The 24,928-nt window shown below is 36.7% G+C and overlaps 1 protein-coding gene across 2 annotated transcripts in view; it reads right to left on the reverse strand.

Moving 5' to 3' along the window:
* Positions 1-24,928, reverse strand: part of ESRRG (estrogen related receptor gamma) — a 193,505-nt gene that overhangs the window by 130,573 nt on the left and 38,004 nt on the right. For both annotated transcript variants that reach the window (XM_063303530.1, XM_063303522.1), the window contains one exon: positions 16,642-17,057. In XM_063303530.1, the coding sequence (XP_063159600.1) occupies positions 16,642-17,057 (416 nt within the window). The remainder of the gene's footprint in view (positions 1-16,641; positions 17,058-24,928) is intronic.

Here is a 24,928-nt window from a genome sequence, read left to right on the forward strand (position 1 = left end):
TGGGCTTAAATTCTTTTTACAGATATATTTTTTTGTTTTTGCAAACACTATCAAATGCTAAAGAAAACTACAAAACTAGAATATTAAAATCATGTATCCTGATACAGCTTAAAAATTTAAGTAGGCTATTGCTTAGCAAATAGCATTTTTCCACAATGTAGTAAATACAGGATTGAGCAAACTGGTTCTACCTAAACATTTTAAGCATTTTACTACTGCTTGCTTCTCAAGGAAATGCATTAGATGTGCTGATGTGATAGCAGGGTCCAGCTTACACACTATTCCACTCTTCAGTAGTTTAGGAAATCATAAGCATATATTATCAGAATGATCCATATTTTTACACAAGATGCCAGACCTCTCTTTATAGTTATGATTTCATCATTTACAGCATTCTGAAATTTTGGACTTGTACCAGGGAGATCCCCTCTCAGCCCTGGCAACTTACTGGTTGACTTTCTCCAGTTACTTATTTTTCAATCCCAACATAAATTGCAGGGTTGTTGCTGTGGGGATCAACAGAAGGAGGAAGGACTACGTATGCCACCAGGAACAAATGAAGGAAAGGAACGATATAAATCTAACACATAAATGATACATTAAAATAAAACTAATTCAGCTGACAGTTCCATGTGGCCTTGGATCACATCTATTTTAGCATCTCAAGGTAGGGCAGTAAACTGTGATTTGCATACATCTCTCACCCCACAACTATTTTGGCTATAAATGTGGAACCTTTTGTTTTAGTTTGATATCAGCCATAGTTGGCGAACAGATCATCTCTGCTTAATCTTCAATTCTGAGTGAGAATAAATCAGTTTCAAAATCCAGTTTATAGTCTGGTTTGTTTCCATCAACTACAACCAATATTTGTCAAAGTTTAGGTTTGGGATGTAATGTTAATTTGTGGCTAATCAGAAACAAAAGCAAAACTTTCTTGCCCTTCCTGGTGGTTGTGCCAGGATTGGAGATGAGAATGTAAAATGGTTTACAGCAGTGTTTCTCAAGCTTGGCAACTGTCAGATGTGTGGACTAACTCCCAGAATTCCCCAGCCAGCAAGGTTTACAGTATTACATCTTAGTCTCATTATGCTATGCTTAACTATTTCATGATGACCATGAATATGGTACAGTGATAATCTAACCTAATCTAGTGGCTAGTTAACTGTTCTACTGTAGTTCTGCACCTCAGTTTACCCTGGAAACACAGATATGTATCCACCTCCATATGATAAAGAAACAGATATTTGTGATAAAAAGACTGCTGAAGCTCTGTTTTTCTCACGCTCACTGGATTTATTCCTAATAAGGAAAAGAAATGTTGAGGTAAAAGCAGAGGACTGTTTACTTGAAGTAAGCATGCAAACCAGCATTGAGTGGATTTTTATTTTTACATTTTTCAAGTGGTCCTATCGTCATTCCAGAAAGCAGCATGGAAGATGCCTAAAGCTGCTAAAGGTGAACTTGTATTTTTAAAAGTTTAAGAAAATGAAGAGAGACTCCACAGCCACCATGTACATTTTAGAAAATTAGGACAATCCTGATCCATCCCAACCATATTATTCCCCATGGTTTTGATGTGAATGAAACACCCAAACTTGCTTTGACCAGGATTCATGGCAGAATTCTTAAAAAGAAGTTCACTACAGCTTCACTGTCATAAGGTAACTAAGAGGAGGATATAATAGGGACTTATCAAACGATGCACAGGGTAGGAAAGGGAAAAGTAAATATAAAATGCACCAAATGTAGAGACAGAGATTTTCTCCTTCCCTTCTATTTCTAGACCTCAGAATGGAACACTGGAAGTACTCTTTCATTCAACTTACGGAATTCACTGCCGTCAAGTAAAATGGTGATAATTGCCTAATGCTTTTAAAAAGGCCTAGGTGCATTCAGGAAGAAGAGACTTATCAATGTCTATTCATTAAGAAACATTTTGTTGAGAAGCAGCATGGTTTTGAGAGGCATAATGCAACTGAATATCAGCTACTGGGGCCAAAAGCATGCACCTTTTCTTGATTTTATATTCTGTTTGTGGGATTCCTGGAAGCATCTGACTGAACGAAGTAGGAAATAATTTCTGCACTTGACAGACCTCCGGTCAGCTTTAACAGAGGTTTTCTTGTGTTCTTTTTCAATATCATATGCTAATACAATGAGGGGAAATATATCTTTTAAGATAAGCGTAGCTGTTTGACTAATATATGTATTCTTACTGACTTGGACATTCACAATTACATTTAGTAGGTGTAATCTGCAGTGGTAGCACTTCATGGAAAGAATAAAAATGCTTTTCCCCATCAGGTTTTCCCCATCATGCTTTAGAAGTATTTTGTTACTTTCTAACCCTTTCCCCTTGTGATTAAGTGCATTAGTATCTTAATGAAAATGCATTCTCTTTATTGCTCTCTTGGGAAGAGGGAGGTCATCACACCAAATGCATAAATTGCCATCAGAGACAGCCCAGGCATAATTGCAATTTTGCTGCTCCATGTTTGCTGCACTCTGAGTCTGAAGAAGTCCCCTGAAACATGCACAGATTCTAGTAATTAGCATAGAGTATGCCTGGGACCAGAGCATTGATGAAATATTTCAGAGTTAATCACACTTTGTAAACACTGATTTATATTGACTACCTTTCTCCAGACTGATGTCTCCTCATTAAATATCACATTAGCAGGTTGCAGGATTGTACAGACTCAAATACTCCACAACTGCTAACTTAACAAGGAGTAATACTACACACAACACTTCTACCTGTCTGTTCTAACATATAAATGATGAATTAGAGTGAAAACAGTGCATTAAAAGGGAATTCAGTATCTAATGGAAGAGCACAATTAAAAATGTACACTGGTAGTATCAAAAGTTTAGGGATTGGGCTAAGTAACCCCACAGATGCCCTCATCTCCTATTTCAAAAGAAACTACTTACATATATATCACAGCAAGTCTATCACGCACTGGAAACAAAAATAAAACTGCATTCTTAAGAACACTTACATAAAATTGAATTCCACCAAATCCAATAGATACACCTCAGAGTGTATATATTAAATACAGCAACATTGATTTAAAATATACCATAATGTCTTTCTCTTAGAAACAAATGACAGAATTTTTGTACCAAACTCTAGCAATGCTCTCTGCCCTTTTTCTGCTCCGAGATAGTGACAGAGACAGAGGGAGAGGGAGAGGGAAAGAGGCAGTCCACTGGCAGGGAAAGTACTGCTTTTAATATGTTTGCCTAAGGTAAATTTAAGTTGAAATATGTTACGTTGATTTTTATAGTGAAGATTAGATGTGATATTTACATAAATATTTATCATCATCATCTCCATCTCTACTATGTCCATGATGACTTTAAGTCCATCCACACAATTAGTTAACAACAACAACAAATCTGACAAGAATTCCAACATCTGTGGAAGCCATTTAGGCCATTGAGCCCAAATACAAATTAACATATCCCAGACAGATGCTTTCTAGTCTTTCCTTCATCATAACCTACCATAGGATAACTGAGTGCACTGCAGAACTACCGTTAAAAAGGTTTTTTTTATGACATTAAACCCAAAATCTCCCTCCCTATTATCTTAAATCCATTACTCCAAATCCTGCACTCTGGAGTGAAAGAAAACAGGTCTTGAACTTTTTTAGGGGCAATCCATGCAGACATTTGAAGAGTGCTATTATATTCCCCCCGTTTCCTTCTCTAAAAGCTAAATGTACCTAGCTCCTTCGATTTCTCCTCACATGGTTTAGCTTCTAGTTTCTTAATCAGCTTTTTTGCCCTCCTCTGAACTTCTTCTAATTTCTCTGAATCCTTCTTAAAGTGTAGTGTCCAAACCTGGACAAGGTGGGGCATGATCAAAGCTGAACTGAATAGAATACAATAGATGGGTTAACATATTGAATAGAATAGTGCAGTATTCAGATGCAGTGTGCAAAGTGCTTTAAAACTGGGTGGGACACCCTCACTGTACTATTCAATAGCTTCTTAAAGAATGGATCAATAAGCCATAATTTCATAATTCACTATAGTAGATTATTGCATGGCAAAGGACAGAAGTCCATGCTTACTTCAATAAGGACAATTGTCCTTAAATGTCCTCCTGGATATTTTTTCCATGATGTTCTATAAATGAAAAAAGAAAAGTTGTACTAAAATGTGCTGTTCCAAGCACCCTTTGCTATTACATCAATTTTAATTAGAGTTCACATTTCATGTACACTGAAGATCAAAGGTTTCTTGTATTATCTTATTTTTCTTTTCTTTTTCTTTTTATGAAAAACTGTAAAGGCACTAAATTGTTTTAGGAAGCAAATCTGCTTGCAGGTTCCCAGCCTATACAGATACAGGAAGAGTTTTATACAACTTTTATAGCTTGGTATTTTCCCTTTCTTCTTTCAAAGAGAAAAACAATGGGATCTGAGAGAGAATATTCTTAATATTATTTGAGGGGAAAACTATTAATGACACAAATTTGAATATGCCCAGTTTTGCTAGTAGCTGGAAAAAGTGTTCTGCAAGGAATGTCAGCCTGGCACTCAAGGCTTTTAATACAGGAAAAAAGAATGAGAGAACAGTTGATAATATCTTCTGACTGTTCCTTGGGAGAACTTCTTTAAACACCTTTAGTTTGCAGGCAATATTGTTTTCTCATTCATAGTTTAATACAAACTTACATCTAGCTGACGGAGAGAATAACAAAGTACATGTAACTGAAACGTTAGGACATAATTTGTAATTTTTATTTTACACTTTGGCAGCCAAAAAGTTCAGCAACATTAAATACAGTTTTAAAATAAAAATTCTTGCTTCATGCAGACAGTGCCCTGCAGTAAGATTCATGTCGGCCTGAAGTTTCTATACTTAACCCACCTAATACAGGAACGTTTAGAAGTGCTTTGTGGGTTTCTGGCAATGTTTTTAATTTTATTAAAAGGGCCAAATGACATGCAAATGAAAATAGCATAGAGCATCACAAAAAAACCGGTAGTCTTTATGAAAAGCATAGACACCCAAATTTAAACACACAGCTTTAAAATAATACAACCAGAAGTGAGCTTGAGGAAACAAATGAAAGGACGTTAAAATTGTCTGCAATCTGTCTAAAAGTGCCAAAAGAAATAAAACTTCATGTAGTTTATGATAAGCTTTGATCTTATTATGACCCATCAAGTCAGGGTCGACTCGCAGTGACAACATAGATTTTTTCCAGTATGAATGACAAAGCTACTATTCAGATAAACATAAAAGAAATCCAAAAGGCTGTTGAATATTACATAATCAGAAAAGTAGATCAATTCCCTCTGACCTATAATTATTTTATAAATGAGTGTATATGAGTGTGTATATGTGTATAGAGGTTGAGATATTTTCATAGTTTTCTGAAGTAGCCAAGTTTATATAAGGACAGGGTAGAAGAATTTTGTTATGGAAGGAAGGAAGGAAGGAAGGAAGGAAGGAAGGAAGGAAGGAAGGAAGGAAGGAAGGAAGGAAGGAAGGAAGGAGGGAGGGAGGGAGGGAGGGAGGGAAGGAAGGAAGAGGGGCAATGAAGAAACAAACATTATTCTCTCCTATTTTATGTCTAATTGACAAAGTCAGCCAGCATTTGAAGGAGGATGTGCTTCTAGACTATATGCTGATACCTCCCTTATCATAAGCCACTTGGAACATTATGTTATTTCAGGCTCCAGAACAGCTCAGTTTACTAGGCAGCTCATTAATTCTCCTTGATCTATCCTGGCTATCAATACTTTCTGCGATAAAAAGAAGTTGGTAAAATAGATAAGAAAGTCATCCATATTAGAATGTAAAGAAATTTCTTTCACTACAAAGGCTCCAGTAATGAAGTCAGCTACTATGAATAATGTATATGTGAAAAATAAAAATTTAGGCTTTGATAACAGTGTTGAAAGTGTTAGTGCCACATTAGTTAGATGTGTGATAAAATCAAAAAATGAAGCACTGGTTACATTTAATTAGTGAGAAGATGCTGGATCATGGGTAGATTCCATCAATATCTTATGCTATTTTTGCTAACAAATGGCATGAGAATGGTATGCCCCAAAACGGGAAGTGTATGAAAATGAAGTCTGTTCAAGACATATTTTATCTTTTGACTGATACCCATTCAAGTTAATATCACTTATATTAATAGTGGGAATAACAGTACTAAATTATTGAAAAAAATGTGTAAGGGCAAAGTGTACATTTGGTGATTTCCAACACTAAGGTCAGTACTAGGCAAATAATTAAGCACTTCACCCTTATACAAATAAGGAAATGTGAAGCTATTGAAGAAAAAAAAATCACAAAATAATGTGTGCAATTCATAGAATCACAGAATGTGCGAATTGGAAAGGATTTTATAGGTCAATAGTCCAAATTCTGCTCAGTGCAGGAATCCACTAAACTATCCCCAACAGATGGCCATCCAGCCCCATTTGAAAACCTCCAGTGAGGGAGACTCCACCATTTACATGCAGACTCTTCCATCACTACATGAAAATTATTTTCAGGAAATTCCTGCAAATTGTACAATAGGTACCTTACAATCCCATTGTGCAATTACAGTAGCAACTGATTCAATATGCATGGAAAGACTATCCTTATCTACCAACCACAAATATCTCATGAGACTCTTATTTGATCAGCTAAAAAGTAACCAGCCAGAGGCGTCCAAAATACTCAAAAGTAGAACCATTCATGCTATTAGGCAGAGAGAAATGGTCACTTCAGCAGCAGACGCTGAGAGCCAGAAAGCAGCAGTGAGTGTACAACAGGCATAGTATTCAGGTGTGGTAGAAAATATTGTCTAACTCCAGCTAAAATAAGATTCAAGTCCCTCTCTGTTTCACTTCTGGATATGAAAGGGTGTGTGGCCTTTTCTGCCTGGGAATTATGGTCATCCCTCTACATATGTCTCTTTTCAAGGTTTTTATTTCCTTCTGCATGTCCACCCCTAAATTCTATCTGATCCTTAACTTGAAGAGCTAAAGTATTTTCCCTATAATCTGTCTACAATATTCCATCCTGAATCAGATGTTCCCCTAGTTTCTTTTAGATTTTCCCCACTCCCAGAAGGAAGCTTCAAGATATAGCTAAACTATAAATTTCTATTTTTAGAGTATATTTTGTACATGAATATTATGTAAAAATATATAAATGCAGGATCCAGGCTGCCACTCAGTGGTGTTTTGCTAGCACTGAAGGAAAGAGATTGGGTCTATGTTTTATCAATTCACCTTTCACTTTGCTACCCTTAGCAACATTTCCTACTTTGTTCTGAAGAACTGAGGGATAACTACCCCAAAACAGCATGGAAATTGGGGGAATAAAAACTGCCACCCTGCCCATTTCCACCTTCTATTCATTGAGGGGCAAATCTCAATCCAACCCATAGTTTTGATTCCAGTTTAACTAATACTGTATCCCTCAAAGATTGGTGAAAAACCGTGAGATTGCTGAAGACTACTAAATAAGCACATCTGTTCTTCCTCATTTCCAGAGGGCCTTCAGATAAAGGGAATAATAATGTATACATTTTAAGTCATGGGTAAAACAGGTGCAGCCTAGGGGCCACATAGAACCTACCAGATTATCTTAGGTCTTGCAAAGACATGTATTCATCCCAGCTGTGTGGACAATTGGTTGGATGATGCCCAGATGCTATGCATTTTATTTTTATATTTTATGCATTTGATTGATTGATTAGTACATAATGCTTTGGATGTTTGATAAGCACAAGATAAGCACCTCTACACTATTAATGAAAGAAGCCCATCCTTTTTTCAGACTTCTGCACAAACCTGAAGAACATTATGGTTGCTTGAAGGAGTAAGCTCATCAAAACTAATGTGAACCAATAAGCAACCACACAGAGACTGAATAGCAAAGAGGTGTTCTATGTAGGCATATGGGAATGTCCTGAGCATTGGGGGAAAATGTTCTTTAGTAATGAGAAAGAAAAGACATGCAGAAGAATAATTTACATAATAATCACATAATTTACAGTCACCCACATTATGTGTTAAGTAGCAAGATGACACCAGTCCTAATTTGAAACACACTGAACTAAAAAATAATTTCTGAAATAACCGATGCATTGTAAATATATTCATTACTGGGAATAGCAATAACTTAGCATCTATAAATTATAAATTTATTTATTTATAATAATTTATAAATTTATAAATTATAAATTATCAAATAATACCTTGATTTTTCAAGGGGCTTTATATTCATAATCTTAGAGGACATTCTTGGAGGGGGATGGGTTGACAGATAGCAACTTGTTCTTCAGCTATAAAAGTCATAGCAGTGAGATCTAAATCAAGTGCCTTCTGCCTCAGCCAGAATTTAAATATTTAAAACAATTAAGAACATATTTAAATACCTCTAGTTAGATTAATGACTTGCAGTACAATAAGCCAGCCCAATTAATTTCAATAGGACTTTCTCCAGGTAAGTAGCTATTAGGGTTAGTACCTGGAATGCTGGATGTATCTATACAAGGGTTTTCTTTATTTATTAGATTACCAGCTTGCTTATTTATATCTTACTTGTTCTACAGTCATTATTGAAAGTTTAAAAGTTTAGGGAGGAGGGAACTTGTTTAATAGTTAGTTGGTTAATCAATTTGGAGAAATAGGGCAAAACAGGCAAAACAAATCTGTCATTTCTTCTCTAAAATGTTCTTGGAAGGAAATGCTGATGCAAAGCCTTTTAAAAATCTTATACAAGGAAGGTGAATTATTTAATCAGGTAATGATGAATTCAGGTTACACTTTGTGTCAGGTTCATTGGACATCTGCCACATTTGTACTGAAGCCAAGAATGATGTATAGCCTTTTCTTTTACTTAAAAATATTGGTTAAAAAAAAATCTGCAAGCCCAAATAACTGATTTGATTTTCATGTTCTTCAAGGCAATCTTTTAGACCTGATGGGATATTATCAATAGAGCATTGTCTAAATGTAACCTTTGGAAGATACAATTTTTTTTTCTCATTTCAAAGGTAAGCTTATCTAAATTTACACAAGACATTCCACCTTTATCATATTTACCACAAAGTGTTCAGAAGGTTTCCATATTAAATTGTTTCAGAAACTGATAAACTTGGTACCTTCTAAAACGTTCATTATTCTTCAGCTACAGAGGACAAAATGATTAGTTACAATTGCTTCAATGCAGGCAGACAGATTTCCCTACCCATAGACTATTCACACACTCTGGAAGAAACTACCACAGTCACCAGGCATCTGCAAAGACTCCCAAAAGGCTAAATTCTATCTCAATTGATTCACTTCTTTTTTAATGCTGATATAGGAAATGGCAATTATAAACCCACAGTTTACACTAAGTTCAGGGTGGCATCTCCTTGCCGTTATCACAGCTCAATACGTGTCTGAGAAACAAGCTTAAGTTCTTCAGTTATTTTCTGAAATTAATTTTTTTGCAGAATAGAACTTCAGTTTCCCTGTGCATTTGAGGAACATTTCATCATTGATAATGGAGTCATTTTAACTAATCCATGCAACATTTTTAGCTGCAGCCTATCCCATCTTGAATCCTTCAAGTGTGTTAGACTATACCTCCCATAATACAGCAACGGAGCAGCAGTACAGGCAAATAAAAAGAGGTTCTGGGGTTTTATTTGTATTTTGTTCATCCCTGTCACCCTGGATATCAGGGCTAGAGTAGCCACTTGAAGGAAGACGTTCCATGGTTCACAGGGACTTTGTTTCTCAACGCTCTAGGGAAAGAGGAGGAGGAAGAAGAAAAATACCAATTGAGAGGCAAAAATTGAAGAAAGGTTATTTGAGGAATGGGAGCAAGTATAAAATGATGGCATTTTTCAGGAAAACAAGCCATTGGGGGGCGGTTCTAATGATCATAGAGTTTCTCCAATTTAATATTGGAAAATTTGGTAATCACTAAGGGGAAGCAGTGGTCTTTGCCAGTATCTTGAAGTATCTGGGTGGCAGTCCAGTCAATTTCATTTTTGTCTATCAGTTACAATTTGATTAGGTATTAATGTGCACTTAAGTGTTGCTATAAATATAACCTTTAGAAAAAAAAAAATGTTAGGTTCCTAAAAAAAAGTGGGGGGGAGAACCACCTTTAATTCTGGAGCACTTTTGATCCCCCGCCACTCCCCAAAAATAATGCTGGCTGCATATTACTAAATATTACCAGTGTGCTGCTCCAAGAACATCATCTATGTGGGATGCATGGGGGGAGGATTAGTTTATATGCATAGTATGTAAGTAAGCAAGTGAATAAATACATAGAACTAAATCGTGAAAAAGATGAAAATTGACAGGCATGTATAGTGCAGATTTTGGCTCAGTTTGTGATCTACCACCAAATTGTCTTTCCCTGTCTTGGGCTCTATCAGCTTGGTAGCAACTGAAGTTGGAGTCCCACTTGGCAGGGTGCAGATTAGCTATTCTGGGTGGGGAAATCAATTCGCCAGTTCACTGTGGAAACATTAGAGCTAAGATTAATTTTAAGTATGAATAATACAATTACGGAGAAAAAATGGTTGTATCGACTTTCTTCAACTATAGCTGTGTCTTTTGCCTATGAAACCAATCAGTGATGTGCCACTCCCACAGAACAGAGCCAATCAACACTAGCATAGCAGGAAAAGCAATCTTATACATAGTAAAACATGCAGCAATGGATTATATCTTGCTGTCTCATGCCTAGCATATGTTCAGCACATACTTTCCATGCAAGAAGAACCAAATTCTATTCTTGACAACTCAAGGTAAGGCTTGGAAAGACGTTTGTCTATAAATCTGGTAAACTACCTGATAGTTACTACATACTGGCCTCCTCAAACCTTGGGCTACCCAGATGTTTAGAATTACAATCATCAGCATTCCCTTTACATACAATAAAGGTATATGAGAATGATGGGATATGATTTTCAACACATCTGGATAGCTACTGTAAACAATACAACATTGGCAGACCATTATCAGATTCAGAATAATGTATCTTCCCACGTTCCATCTCTTAGGGATGCTAGCCAGCCACTTAACCACTGTCTTTTCTTGAATGAAGAACTATATTGCCTTGCAGCCAATAAAGCAATCCACATGCAAGACAATGAACTCTATCAGTAAGTTAATTTAATTCCTCTAACACCACAGTGTTTCCAATATATCAGTTTGCAAACAAATGAAGGATGATCACATACACAATGGTTGAAAGGGGCTGCAGCAACTAAGATGGAAACATTTCTTCTACTTGCTTCCACAACACAGTTCCCAGTGTAGAAATCAATGAGCTATATGACAACACTTCCTGACTGATCTGTGACAATGAGCTTAAATAGGACTATCGTTGAAAACAGTCTGGGATTTGCAATTGATACAAAGCTACAGTACAGCAATTAATTGGGATGGGTAACATGGAAAATACACCCAAATTTTGATTGTTCTGGCTCAGTGTTCCTGGGCTTTTATTCATGTGCTGTTTATATCATGTTGCAATAAATGTAGTATTTGGATTTTCAAAGAACATCTCAGCAGGGAAATTATATGTTTGTTGATGAATAAAATTCCTTCTCCTCCCATAAGCAGGTTTACATTTCTCCTACACTCACAAAACTAATGAAGGTCTCCTAATTAGAACCATACAGAGGGCATGAGAATTGCTATGCCATAAACCAGTTCTAATATGCCTGCCATCTGCAATGATTAAACAGTGCTATTTGGCTGTAGCTTTAATGGAGGTATTACCACAACAGGGATAACTAAATGTCCATATACCATGCATTTTATAGGGATGGGAGTGGTTAGGAAGAACTAGAATGATGGGTGCGTAGAAAGTAAAGCTACAATTATCATGGCTTCATTAGATATAAACTAGCAACTTCACTAATCGAACAAATAAACATACCAATAACTATACATATACCGCTATGGAGTTCTCAAGCTGAACATGATGTCTTCACCAGAAGAGTTTAGAGAGAATAAACACTCCTTTCTGTGACTAAATTTCAAACAGTGGTTATGATTCTAGGTATTCTGTCCCACAAAATTATCATTCCTGAGATCTCCAATCTGATGGTCTCCAGCTAAATTGCCAACCAGCATAAAAGTTGTGCAATACATCTGGATGAAACTAGAATGGGGAAAGCTTGCCCATTCTTTCTCACACACAGGCACAAACTTGGCCAATCGACTATTGGTTTTAGAGAACTTGGCAAGAGAAGGAACAAGCTACCAGAATCTGGCAAAAGAAGGAAAAAGCTATGTTAGAGGCTGACACAATCTAGCCAAAATTAACAGCTTTCAAGTCTTGTTTAAGTCCAAAGAATGGAATGACCAGATGTTAAGTCTCCCATGAGAACTATTTCATTTGGCAAGCTGTTTTTAAAATATTGTTATCCTTTATTTTTTTAAAAAAAATCACCATATGATTCCAAAGGTTGCTACAAAAGCTAACCCTAGTTATTGAAATCATTTGCTTGTTGGCTTAAAATGATGGGTGAACCCAGCCATTGTGAATATGTGGCTTTTTCAACAAAGCATGGTTGATACAAATAATGGCTAAAACAAACTGTGATTTACCATGATATGTGAATTTATCCAGTGACTCTCTTAATAAAAGGTTATTTCCCTAATTATTTATCATTGTGTTAGTTCTATCTAATTAGTCCTTTGACATGGCCAAGAGCTGGAATACATCCGTATCATGATTTGCTACTGAAACTATTGTCAACTTTAACTGGTCACTACTGCATAAAAAAGGTCACTACAGCATAAAAGGTCACAAGTCCAAAGCTCACTTAATTAGGCAGAACTACTTCTGTGGAATTAGCATTCTTTAATAAAGGGACATCTTTCTCTCTTAAATTTCTAGGGCATCGTGTTTTCTGCTACTGCCTGTAAAGAGAAAATTTTCATTTCATTCATTCATTCATTCATTTAAAGCATGTCATTTTCAAGTTACTACAGAGTAAAAAAAACCTGACAGGCTCCAAAAATCGATGTGCTATTTTTAGAACTTGCTGTTTCTCTCTCTTCTATGATGTGAAGTCAGTTTGGGGCAAGATATAACTCGAAGGGAGTAGCAAAACATTTGAATGAATGGGATTACAATCATGCAAATAGAGGAAGGGGGATAATATACTGACTGTAGGTAGCGTAGGCTGAAGCATGCATCTGCAAGTAGCCTTGCTATAGTCTCTCTCTTTGCTCTTTGCTATAGATTACAGTTATTTGGGTTCATTGCTTTTGTTTTCAGTGAAACAAAAGTTGACCAAATGTAGGCAATTCATTTGATAGAAACACCTACAACTCAAGAAACAAATTATTCACTTGGGGATAAGAAGTACTGCAGAGTTCTTGGTGCTCTCTGAGCTTGGTTGTTTGCTTGCAGATGTTTCATTACGCAACTAGGTAACAGACTTGCTTTGTGTGAGATGGGCAGTGACAAAATTTGAAATATAAATAAATAAATAAGATCATCATAGTTGGGTAATGAAACATCTGCAAGCAAACAACCAAGCTCAGAGAGCATCAAGGACTCTACAGTTCAACCCTGAGCTACAGATATTCTCTTCTATAAGAAGTACTATATTTAAAGGAAATGGAATAATAACAAATTAAAGATTCAACTCTGCTTTATCACTTTGTGCCCCAAATTCCTAAAAAATATTACTAATTATAAAATAGTAGTATAATTCCATACTTTTAAAATCTATCCATCAATGCATGAACTAAAGATTCTATCCATACGCTATAACACCTTTTATCCATAACAAAAATGAGAATTTAATATTTTTGATGTTATTCTACCCCTAAAAGGTAAAGGTAAAGGTTTCCCTTGACGTAAAGTCCAGTCGTGTCCGACTCTAGGGGGCGGTGCTCATCTCCGTTTCTAAGCCTTAGAGCCGGCGTTGTCCGTAGACATTTTCCGGGTCATGTGGCCAGCATGACGACATGGAACACCGTTACCTTCCCGCCGAAGCGGTACCTATTGATCTACTCACATTTGCATGTTTTCAAACTGCTAGGTGAGCAGGAGCTGGGACTAGCAACAGGAGCTCACCCCGCCGCGCGGTTTCGAACCGCCGACCTTCCGATCGGCAGCTCAGCGGTTTAACCCGCAGGGCCACCATTATTCTACCCCTAGTATGCTATAATCTGGGCTTTATTTTTCCTCCCCCCAACACAAGCTTGGCTATTCTGCTCCACCAATATATATATATATGTATTTTTCTCAAACTTCTAATCACAAGATACTTCTTTGTACTACTGAAGATCAAAAGTCTTTCTAGGATAACTAGAAAGCCAGTTTGGTCTAGTGGTTAAGGTGCCGGGCTAGAAACCAGGAGTCTGTGAGTTCTAGTCCTGCCTTAGGCATGAAAGCCGGCTGGGTGACCTCAGGCCAGTCACTCTCTCTCAGCCCAACTCACCTCACAGGGCTGCTGTTGTGGGGAAAAAAGGAGGAGGAAGGAGTATTAGGTACGTTCACTGCCTTGAGTTATTTATAAAAATAATAAAGGCGGGATAATAAATAAATAAATAAATAAATAAATAACTAGGCAGAAGTTTCTTCAGGAAGTCTTACATGAATTTTCAATGCTTCATGGTCATTGGCTTTCAGTTTTAGAACTGTGAAGAAATCTTCTCCAGACCAGTTTGGATTGTGATCTGTTTTGTGCTTTGTTTTATTTTTGATGCCTCTGCTTGAATTATCAAGAGCAACATGTTCTCTGCAGGGATTTTCTGAAGCTTAGCGGGAAGAGATGGTAGCTCAATGACAGAACATATGTTCTGCATTCATAAAGTCCCAGGTTCAATGCATAGCATCTGCAGTTAAAAGTGTCAGGTAGCAGCTGATGTAGTTCTTTCCATGAGCCCCTGGAGAACTGTTGCTAGTCAGAGTAAATAACACTAGGTTAGATGGACAAATAGTCTTAAGGGAATTTCCTATATTCCTTTTGTTTTGAGTTTTGTTTTGTTTTTTCTGGGTTAATGTCTGCTGGATGGCCACATAAAAAGACAGAATGATGAGGTTTGGGTTCTTGTTTAATTATATAATTGTACAAAAGATACACTAGAATCTGTAAACATGTATTAGATTGTCAAGACTTGGTTAGCGGCTGGAAAATTCTTGGTGGACTTACCAAAATGGTAGGAATGCAGAGAATGTAGACATGCATGTATTATCAATAGACACTATGAGAGGAAACCCACATTTTCTCTTCTGTGACAGTGGCATTGAAAGAGAACTTGAAGGGTTTGAGAGCTGACCAGGTTTAAATTCTGAACCACCATTCTTACTAGCTAAGAAATTCTCAAGTAGCATATACACTACCATTTCTTGACATACAATGAAGATATAGTCTCTAGCAATGTTCATCCTTGTCTTTGTGGGAGCCTAGTAGATGCTTTCTTTGTTGTTGTTGTTGTTGTTGTCATCATTTTAACTAAGCAGAGATCAGAATCTTCTCTCATATTTTACTAATGTCATAATCAATGAAGCATGAAGAGACTAATCTAAAACTCTACATATTTGAAATGGAATATAATCATATTACACAGTAAAGAACATTCTCATAACCTACTATAACATCCTCCAGGAAATCACACTGCAATCCAAAATCTATCTTAAATGAAGATGCCAAAAGATCTCACAGGAGAGAAATAAAATTTTATGAGATTTCATTGAAATTGCCTGAAAATGTTGCCTTGTTTGAGTTTTTGGCAATCTCACAGAAGAACTTGCCTGGATTCTTAACAATATTTCTGAAGTTTTACTTTTAAGGTGCCTGGGCTACCATACATAATTGCTTGATAGTACACAGAGCCAGAAAAATTGTAGATCTTGTCATAGCCATTAATAATCAGGCTGGACCATATCCATAAGCAGAACTACTTAAGGTAGGGCATGCCAATGACCTTAGAAATAAAATGAAAGAAATCACACAATAACATGATTCATACATGATAATCTATACCATGGTTTGTTTGGTTTTGACTTAGTGTGTTATGTGATCCTAATTATTACTCTTTATAAAGTATTGTTTAAGGCTTAGCATCTTGTAGAAACTGAGTCAATTAGATAATTTAATAGAGCTAAACCACAGCTTAGCACAGTATGTAAGCTTATCTGCTCTAATGGTAGGCAATGACTACAAATATTTAAGATTTAGCTGAAACATGTAAACTGACTTACAGGGCTTATTTGCTAAAAACTAGCATCAAAGAGGTAAATTAATGTGTCAAATTACAAAATATATTTTGGAACTGAAGTCAGCTTGGTTGTTCAAGTATGCTTTTAAAATACATACATACATACTGTACATACTCTAAGAGATAGACTAAAGGGCAAGATATGTATGACAGAGGGTATCAGGAGTTACTCTACTTTCAAAGTTGTCTTAACTCTTGGAAGGAAGTCTCCCACATCCAAAAAAGGGTGGGTAAGAAAGAAAAAAGGCTTCTATGAACAAGACATTTTAATCTAAATTTTTATATCAAAATGAAAGCTGGCAAGCTAAACTGTGCAGCCTTCACTCATATAACACTATCAACAGATTACACTGGAGCCTAGCACAAGCATGGTTTTCTTCAGCTGAGAAAAGGGTAATCAAGCACTGACCTTGAATTGTCCTCTTGAAGAAAGCCTTGCAGGCCTCACATGAAGCCACACCATAGTGATACCCTGATGCAATATCACCACAAACCAAACACAATCTTTTAGGCATTGAGTTCAGCATGTATTCACACTTGGTTTGTGAATCTTCAGCAATGGTACTGGAGCAATCATCATATCGTTTCCTGACAGACCCATTAGCCCCAAGACCTGGGGCTGAAGAGTAGAGTGGTGGTGAATCTAGCCCATTCTGATGTCCATTCATGGTTGAACTGTAGCTCCCACTGGCATCAGAGGAGCCACCAGGGCTGTGATGATTGATGCTGTCCGTCAAGGAGGCGGGGCTCGATGGTTCCGTCTTGATATATGACGAACAGCTAGAATCAATGTGTCGATCCTTGCTTGACATTCTGCAAAGAAGCCTGCATTGTAAAGAGAGTGAGAGAGAAAGAAGTTTCTGTGCATTAAAGACAATGATCTTTAAAGGCAGTGCTGCAAGGGCTAAAGACCGTACATCACTCATTCATTAGTCAATACTTCTTGTTTTACATGAAGGTAATCAGCATAAGGGCATGACAGAGCTGTAGCAAAGCTTCAGACTGGCTGTAGACAAAAACTTTAAAGACACAATATAATTTATTTTTTGAAGCTTAGCCCTCCCTTTTGCAAATTTCCTTTAAATCACCTTTCCAAATTCTAAAGTTGTCATATACAGCAACATTGAATTGACTACCACATTATTTTTAGAACTTCTTTCCCCCATGACAACACATTCATCCCTTCCAGTAACATTAAAAACAAAGAGAATCAAAATTTTTTCTATATATATCAGATGAATGTTTTGCTCAGTAAATTCTTTTTTGTCAGCAAGTTCCACTAAAGCATAACTGTATTCTATGTATTGATTGGATTTCAGTATGAATAAATCATTTTTAAAGAAATTTATGAAGAGATTTTTGATCTCAGATTGCAGCAGATAATTAAGCTTGATTTCTGTTTCACAAAATCTAAATGGAAGGATTCATTAGCTTTGTTAGAAATTACATTTTAGCTGCTGGCCTTAAGATTTATCAATAATAAATTGCATAAGAACACCATACATCTGGAAGACTGTATGACATGAAAGCCAATTATTTGACTATTTTAAGAAAATTTTGCTGTTGTTGAAAGGAGGAAACAGAAGTTTTACTTGTCAGATGATGAGATCATTAACCTCATCTTATTAAAAAGGAGATATTCAAAGTAGTAAAAATAAATTGAATTTGCATATGTTCTTTTTTAAGAAAAAACTTTATTAAAGCATTTTCAAAATATACATAAAAACTAAAAAGATTGAAACAAAGAAGCCTACAAAGAAAAAGAAACAGAACTAAAAAGGTGTGAAAAAACACAAAACAAACTACTACAAAGTGACTTCCGAATTTCTATAACAAGTATGTACATAAATCAATATCAATCTCTTATTCCAATTCATATTATAAAAGGTAAAGGTAAAGGTTTCCCTTGACGTAAAGTCCAGTCGTGTCCGACTCTAGGGGGCGGTGCTCATCTCCGTTTCTAAGCCGTTAGAGCCGGCGTTGTCCGTAGACCCGTCCGTGGTCATGTGGCCGGCATGACGACACGGAACACCGTTACCTTCCCGCCGAAGCGGTACCTATTGATCTACTCACATTTGCATGTTTTCGAACTGCTAGGTGAGCAGGAGCTGGGACTAGCAACGGGAGCTCACCCTGTCACGCGGATTCGAACCGCCGACCTTCCGATCGGCAAGCTCAGCAGCGCAGCGGTTTAACCCGCAGCGCCACCGCGTCCCTCTAATTCATATTATAGTAAATATTATTTCTATAAAGCATTTAAATTCTCATTATTACATTCCCTTCTAGAACAAAATTACCCTCCCAATTCAAGAAAAACATATAAAACCCTTCAAACATAATTTGGAACCTAATATAGTAACAAACACTACCCTTCTTCACTATAATTTGCTCCTGTCTGCCAACTAAACTAACATTTAGTTAGGTGTTGGTTATGACCTTTAAAGCCCTACATGGCATGGGACCAGGTTACTCGAGGGACCGTCTCATCCCCATCACATTGACCCCTCCCACCAAGGCAGGCAGAGAGGGCTTGCTACGGACCCCATCTGTTAGAGAATTCCATCTGGTGGGGTCGCGGAAGCATGAGTTCTCTGCAGTAGCGCCTGCCCTTTGGAACATTCTTCCCCCAGAGTTGAGACAGGCCCTTTCGCTCCTGGACTTCCGCAAGCAATTGAAAACCTGGTTTTGCCATCTTGCCTGGGGCAGGAAGGAGAGCACTCACTCTTGGGGATGGCTAGCTCCCTAGAAGGACCCTGTTTTACTTGCGGATTTATAGAGAACTTTTAGCCATCAGGTTTTTCTTATCATATTTATTTTATTGGGTATCTATATTTATTGTATAGTTTTATATTGTATTGTTTTAATCCTGTTTTATTGTAAACCGCCCAGAGTCCCTCCTCGGGAGGAGATGGGCGGTTATAAATTTGATAAATAAATAAATAAACATTAACCAAAAATATAAAAATTATCCAAACAGCATAAACATTTCTCTAAACCCTTAAAAAACCAACCTGATAACCATAAACAATAACCTAGGCATTTACCAAAAATGTACGAATTTTCAAAATGGCATAAGCATTTATGCCATTTAAGAAACCATCCTGATGAACACATTTAGACAATTATCCCACTTCAAAGTAAACCAAGGCATTTACATGTCTCAGTATTATGTACAGAGCTTTCTTCTTGTCAATTTCAAATTCCACAACCTGCTTTAAAAAGCCCAAATATTTGCCCCAAATCTTCCAGCTTCTAGAGTTTAATTCTCTTTCTTGATCATGGTGTGGTGGCAACACTGTCTTCTTATCTTCAACTTTCGACAACTCAATTTTCCTTTGACTATTTAAATCTAAGTCACCAATTCTCATCTTTTTCTTTGGAGAAACCACTTTACTCTTAAGGTAGTTTTCAGCCTTATCAGTTTCTCTCCATTCTTGTGACAATTTGGACTCCACAAATTCTGAGAAATGCTCCAAGACTTGAATAACAGCATTGTAGAGATCTTTAAACATCAAATTAATTTCCTCCATATTTCTTAACAGTAAGATAGATTATGGCGCCCTCTAGTGTCTCAGGAAGGTAAAGTCATTAAGGCTGTAACTGAACACACTCTCCAGCCTTTTTATTTCCCCTGTGGCCAATCAGGAAAATAAAAAGTAATAACAAACAGCATTCCCATGGGAAAGTGAAAGCAAATAGATCAGAACTCCAATCTGCAGATTCAATGAAGAAGAGAAAGTTTTATGTTCCTCAAAAATCACTTTAATAAAAAAGTAATAAAAAAAGAAAATCTTTAAATCTCAATTTAACAAATTATATATACAAAGCCAAATTATCAAATTAATAATTTCTAAAAATAATGAGCATCACCAAGAGATTCCACATTTCTTTGTTGTAGAAAGCCTCTCTGGTAAAATTCAAACAAACAAAAAATGCTGTAGAATGCTGTAGAAATGCTGTGGGCAGCTTTAAGGTCCATTTTGGCTTCAGAGTGGCTTGGGAAGAAGATGACAGCCCTGCCTCCCAGCTGACTGCTTACTAGTCAATTGCGAAAGGCCACTTTGTGGTCTTCTGGCTGTGACCAGCTGTCTGGAGAACACATGGGGTGATTCCTGGGGTTCTCCTTAATCCGGAGAACACTTCTGGGCTCCAAGGAAGCCTGCCTGAGCCCAAGAAAAAATGCCACTCTAACAGGTCAGTCCGCAGACAGCGAAACAAAACAGCTCAGTCTGCCATTGTCCCCACTGGATGTCTGAACTTGCACATTTTCTGACTGACAAAACTGGAAAAAAATTGTGCTAAGTGGCAGATTGATTGCTATGTGCTTCTTAAGTGAAGAGACAGTGCTGTCATGGCAAACACCATCCTAATGTACTCTTTGAAAGTTTTTCAAGAATGCAGTGAAATCTATTTCACTCACAACAGAGGAAAATTTGAGCTGGGTCAATATTCAACAGCGACAAAAAAAAAAAAAGCTTCTAATCCTGAACCACATATCAACCTGGCCGGTTCATCTATCTCCTTCTTATACTAAAATTTAGGTGAAAAAACATCTTACAGATAAATGGGCAGACTTCTCCACAGGCTTCATGAACTGTTACCAAACTTGAGCATGTTATCTTTTACAAATGTGACTGTTTAATCAAATATGGAAAGAAAACGTTGCAGTGAATCTCTTAGCTGTCAGAACTTTGGTTCTATCTTCTCAATCAGCCAACTGTCTTTTGTCATGATTTTTTACATAAATATTGGCTTATTTCAGCACAGACAAGAAATACATTTATCTTGTTCAACACACATGCAACATACAAACAGCCCTAAAATCCTTTCCAAAAACAGCTGAAATGAATAGCTGAAATGAATAACAGATCTAAGTCTGAAGTCAAAGATGCCCTCTAGCCTAAATCCCCTACCTCAGCTTGGGGAAGAACTTAAGAAGATAAGCAGTTCCTTATCTTGTGAAGTCTAAGAGCAAGTGAAGTAAAATCCCACTTGTTGCCCAACCTTCTAACAAAGAGCTTGGAAGGGTGAAATAACGTTTTAGCAAGTTCATTTAAAGACTTTGCTAGTAAGTAATAACATGCAGCCCTAAATATTTCCTGTAAAGAAAATGAACATATAGCAAGGTTAAGGCAACCGTATTAAAATCACATTCAGCATCTCAAGAGGACTTTTTCTGTACCTGCCTGGTCATTGTCCAAGGCAGGGTTTCTCAACCAGGATTCCATGGAACCCTAGGGTTCCATGAGAGGTCACTAGGGGTTCCCTGGGAGATCATGATTTATTTTAAAAAAAATATTTCAAATTCGGGAACTTCACATGAAAGAGGTAAGTTTCATTCTTTATTTTTAGTTTAAGAACACTGTTCATGCATATATACAGGCCTATCCATGAAACAAATATAATAATTTTGTAGCTTCTGGCCTATATTTGAGCCTGAATGTGCAAGGGTTCCCCAAGGCCTGAAAAATATTTCAAGGGTTCCTCCAGGGTCAGAAGGTTGAGAAAGGCTGGTCTAAGGTGTGATGCTGATTTCTCTCTATCTTGCCTGTGGTGAAAGGACAGTAGTCTGTGCAACAGACAGGGTCACAAGGCTCAGATGCCCCCTTTTAAAGTACCTCTTGAGGGTTTCTAAGGATTATTTTTCTTCAGCAGTTAATATCTGGTTTAGCAGGACAAGGTTTTAATAATTAAACTTTAATCTGAAGTTTATTTTATTATCTGTTTGGCCCACTGTCCATAGCTATTTGCATTTTTTTAATATATGCATGGAACTACAAGCTTAGTATTTGTCACATCCACCTTGATCACTCTTCCCCAGAGGAAAGATGACACAGGATGAGAACATGACACTTGCAGTGCCAAATTTGCTTAAGGGTTCTGATAAAGATGCAAAGGCTGAAGTAGATCTGCTGGTTCAAAGTCAGTCATAATATGTAGTACAAATTCTGACTGTTAATCAGAGAGTCTGTCATCAGTTACCCGGATAAATATTATGTTCATAATGAGGAACAGAATCAATATGGTATCCAACTAAGGAAAAAGCCTTATAAAAAATGTGGTTTTCCACTATCTGAAGAGGATACTGTTTCAGATGCCTTGTTTCCTCTCCATTTTCTGCTTTGTGGTTACTAGTGTAATTTATACATCTGTAATTAGTAAATCCCTCATTCTTTTGTTTTCCTTATTCTGAAACATTTTTCTCAAGACCATTTGAAAGAAAATGGATCACTACTCAATTAGTGCAACCCTATGAATTACTTTCAGTGTAGAGTCCTTACATAAATACCCCATTTATTAATTTATACTTGTTGGACAGCTCTTAAATACATTACAATCAGGGGACACAGCAAGAAGCATTAGCCTACTAAAGCCTGGCTTTCTTCTTAATGTCCATCAACAAGAAGTCTTCATCTGACATAGGAATTTATATTTCTATAATCAGAATATCAAATAATTCTCTCACAATCTAGTAATTATAGAACTTGACTCTAAGTGCTGGATGCCTCTGAGTAAAATTTCTCTTCCTTTGAAAAAATAAAAAACCTTTTTAAAAATAAGTTTATATTTAGGAATCCATAGGTTTTCTTTCTTATGAAAAACTCCACATTCCACACAGGTTTTGTTTTGTTTTTTTTAATTCCTTGATACAAGTAAAAATTTAAGACATGTGGGATGATTTTTCTTTTGTTTTGAAAAAATGGGGTAAGGAAAAGATCTGTGCTCCGTTCTCTCAAATGGGCCATGTAATTACTCCTGAGAAAATTAAACTGGAAGAGCAACTGCATAATATATATTTTTAATATCATATTGTTTGACTCTGGAGGTTTATATCTCGATCCCCCAACTAGTTCTACTAAGCTATTCTGATACACCAGCCACATCTTGTAGGAGATCAGAAAAGAGAGGTAATGCACATTCCTTGGAACAATCTGTTGCAGAAATCTATCGCTGGCTACTGAAGGAATAAAGTGCTATATCAGAAAGTCCATTTATGCCACACAGATGTATTTCCTTCCGTTTAAAATTCAGGTAATGCTATTTAAGCAGCAAAATGATAAGTTCCACTTGTTGGAGACACATCATGAAGTTAGTTTGGTTCACACTTAGCACGACGTGAGATCCCAGCTACTGTGGTTTGTGGCTTAGCATTACCTGGAACCAGACCCAAACCATGTCTTAACCATAATTATTTGTCTAAGTATATATTCAATTTATATTCTGTCCTTTGCTTAGGTGCTTAAGGCAATGTACACAGCACTCCCTCCTCCCATTTTTCCCTACAACAACCACCCTGTGGACTAGGTTGGGCTGAGAGAGAGAAACTGGTCCAAAGCCACTCAGTGAGTTTTCTTGGCTGTGTGACTTTGGGCCAGTCTCTTTCTCCCAATCCAACTCACCTCACAGGGTAGCTGTTCTGGGGAAAATGGAGAGGAAAATATGTAAACTGAGCTACAGGATGATATAGACTAGGTTTGCATATCATACTAAGGAATAGCTTTAACATGGTTTATTGAATTAGCCACAATTAATTCAGTTCACACATGTTAAGCCAAAGCAAAGAAACCACATTTTGGCCTGGTACAATATATGAACCCAGTCACACTATCCAATATCCAAGACACTCTGGGAGTAAATGGTAGCTGAAATGTACTAGCAGTAGCACCACTATATCACTAACATAAAAAGGAAGAAAATAGGAGACAACAAAAAAAGAGAAGCATAATTCAAAATCCGCACTGCTAAAAATTTTGTCCTGCTCCCTGAAAGTTAATTTCTTTCTTTCCCCCCTTTTCAGTTCCCATAAACGTTGTCAAAACATTCCAGTTGCATCTAGTCAGAATAGTATTAATTTGTGTACTCCCAACCTTGGGGTTCCATCCAACATGCTGATGATGCCTCTATCTTGTTTTCCAATGGTTCTGTTTTGGCTATAAACCTGCTGGTACTCATTATCTGAGCTTGCTACAGTATGAGAAGCAGTGACAAGCAAAAGAGACCTCTAAAACAGAGCAATTATTTCCTAATCATTACTTACTCATTACATCTGAAGTTACCTTAGAGCTCCCCCAAAGACTTCAAGCTTAATTCCTATTTCCTGTCTCTACCAGATTTCTTGCAGCCTTTTTATATAAGTCTGAAATATTAACAACTGTCTATAAATTCAATTGCCAGCCAGTGATTTTTATTCTAGACCTCACTTCAATCTAAAATTACAGGCACTAAAATTCACATTAAGTCTAAGAGGAATGTAGTGAATAGAACTTTATTTCAAAAAGAACACTTTTTTGTCCGAAAGAGCTATTCTCACAATGATGGCTTTATCTGCATTCCTAGTCTAATTCCACATTGTACTGTTAATATAGGGGGTTTTCAGGTCACAGGAGATTAATAAAAATATGAATGTAGCTAACATTTACAGTGAGAAATAATATGCCTCATATTTAAGTGCACAATATTTATTCTTAAGCTCTGGTAAATTGTTTTCCTATTTATTATTTCTATTTAATAGATTATACCTTACAGGTATACCTTGTAAGAGCTGAAATCAATCCTTTGTTCTTCTAACAAAGGGGCAAGGAAAAGGACTTTTGAATAATTCTGTCAAATTTTTGGAGTTATTTTGTAAATGAGATACAAAAAATGTTGTTGAAACACGGTAAACATTTAAGTCTTCCTTGTATAAAAGAAGGGAT

Source organism: Candoia aspera, chromosome 1 (genome assembly GCF_035149785.1).
Source record: "Candoia aspera isolate rCanAsp1 chromosome 1, rCanAsp1.hap2, whole genome shotgun sequence".
Classification (NCBI taxonomy): domain Eukaryota; kingdom Metazoa; phylum Chordata; class Lepidosauria; order Squamata; family Boidae; genus Candoia; species Candoia aspera.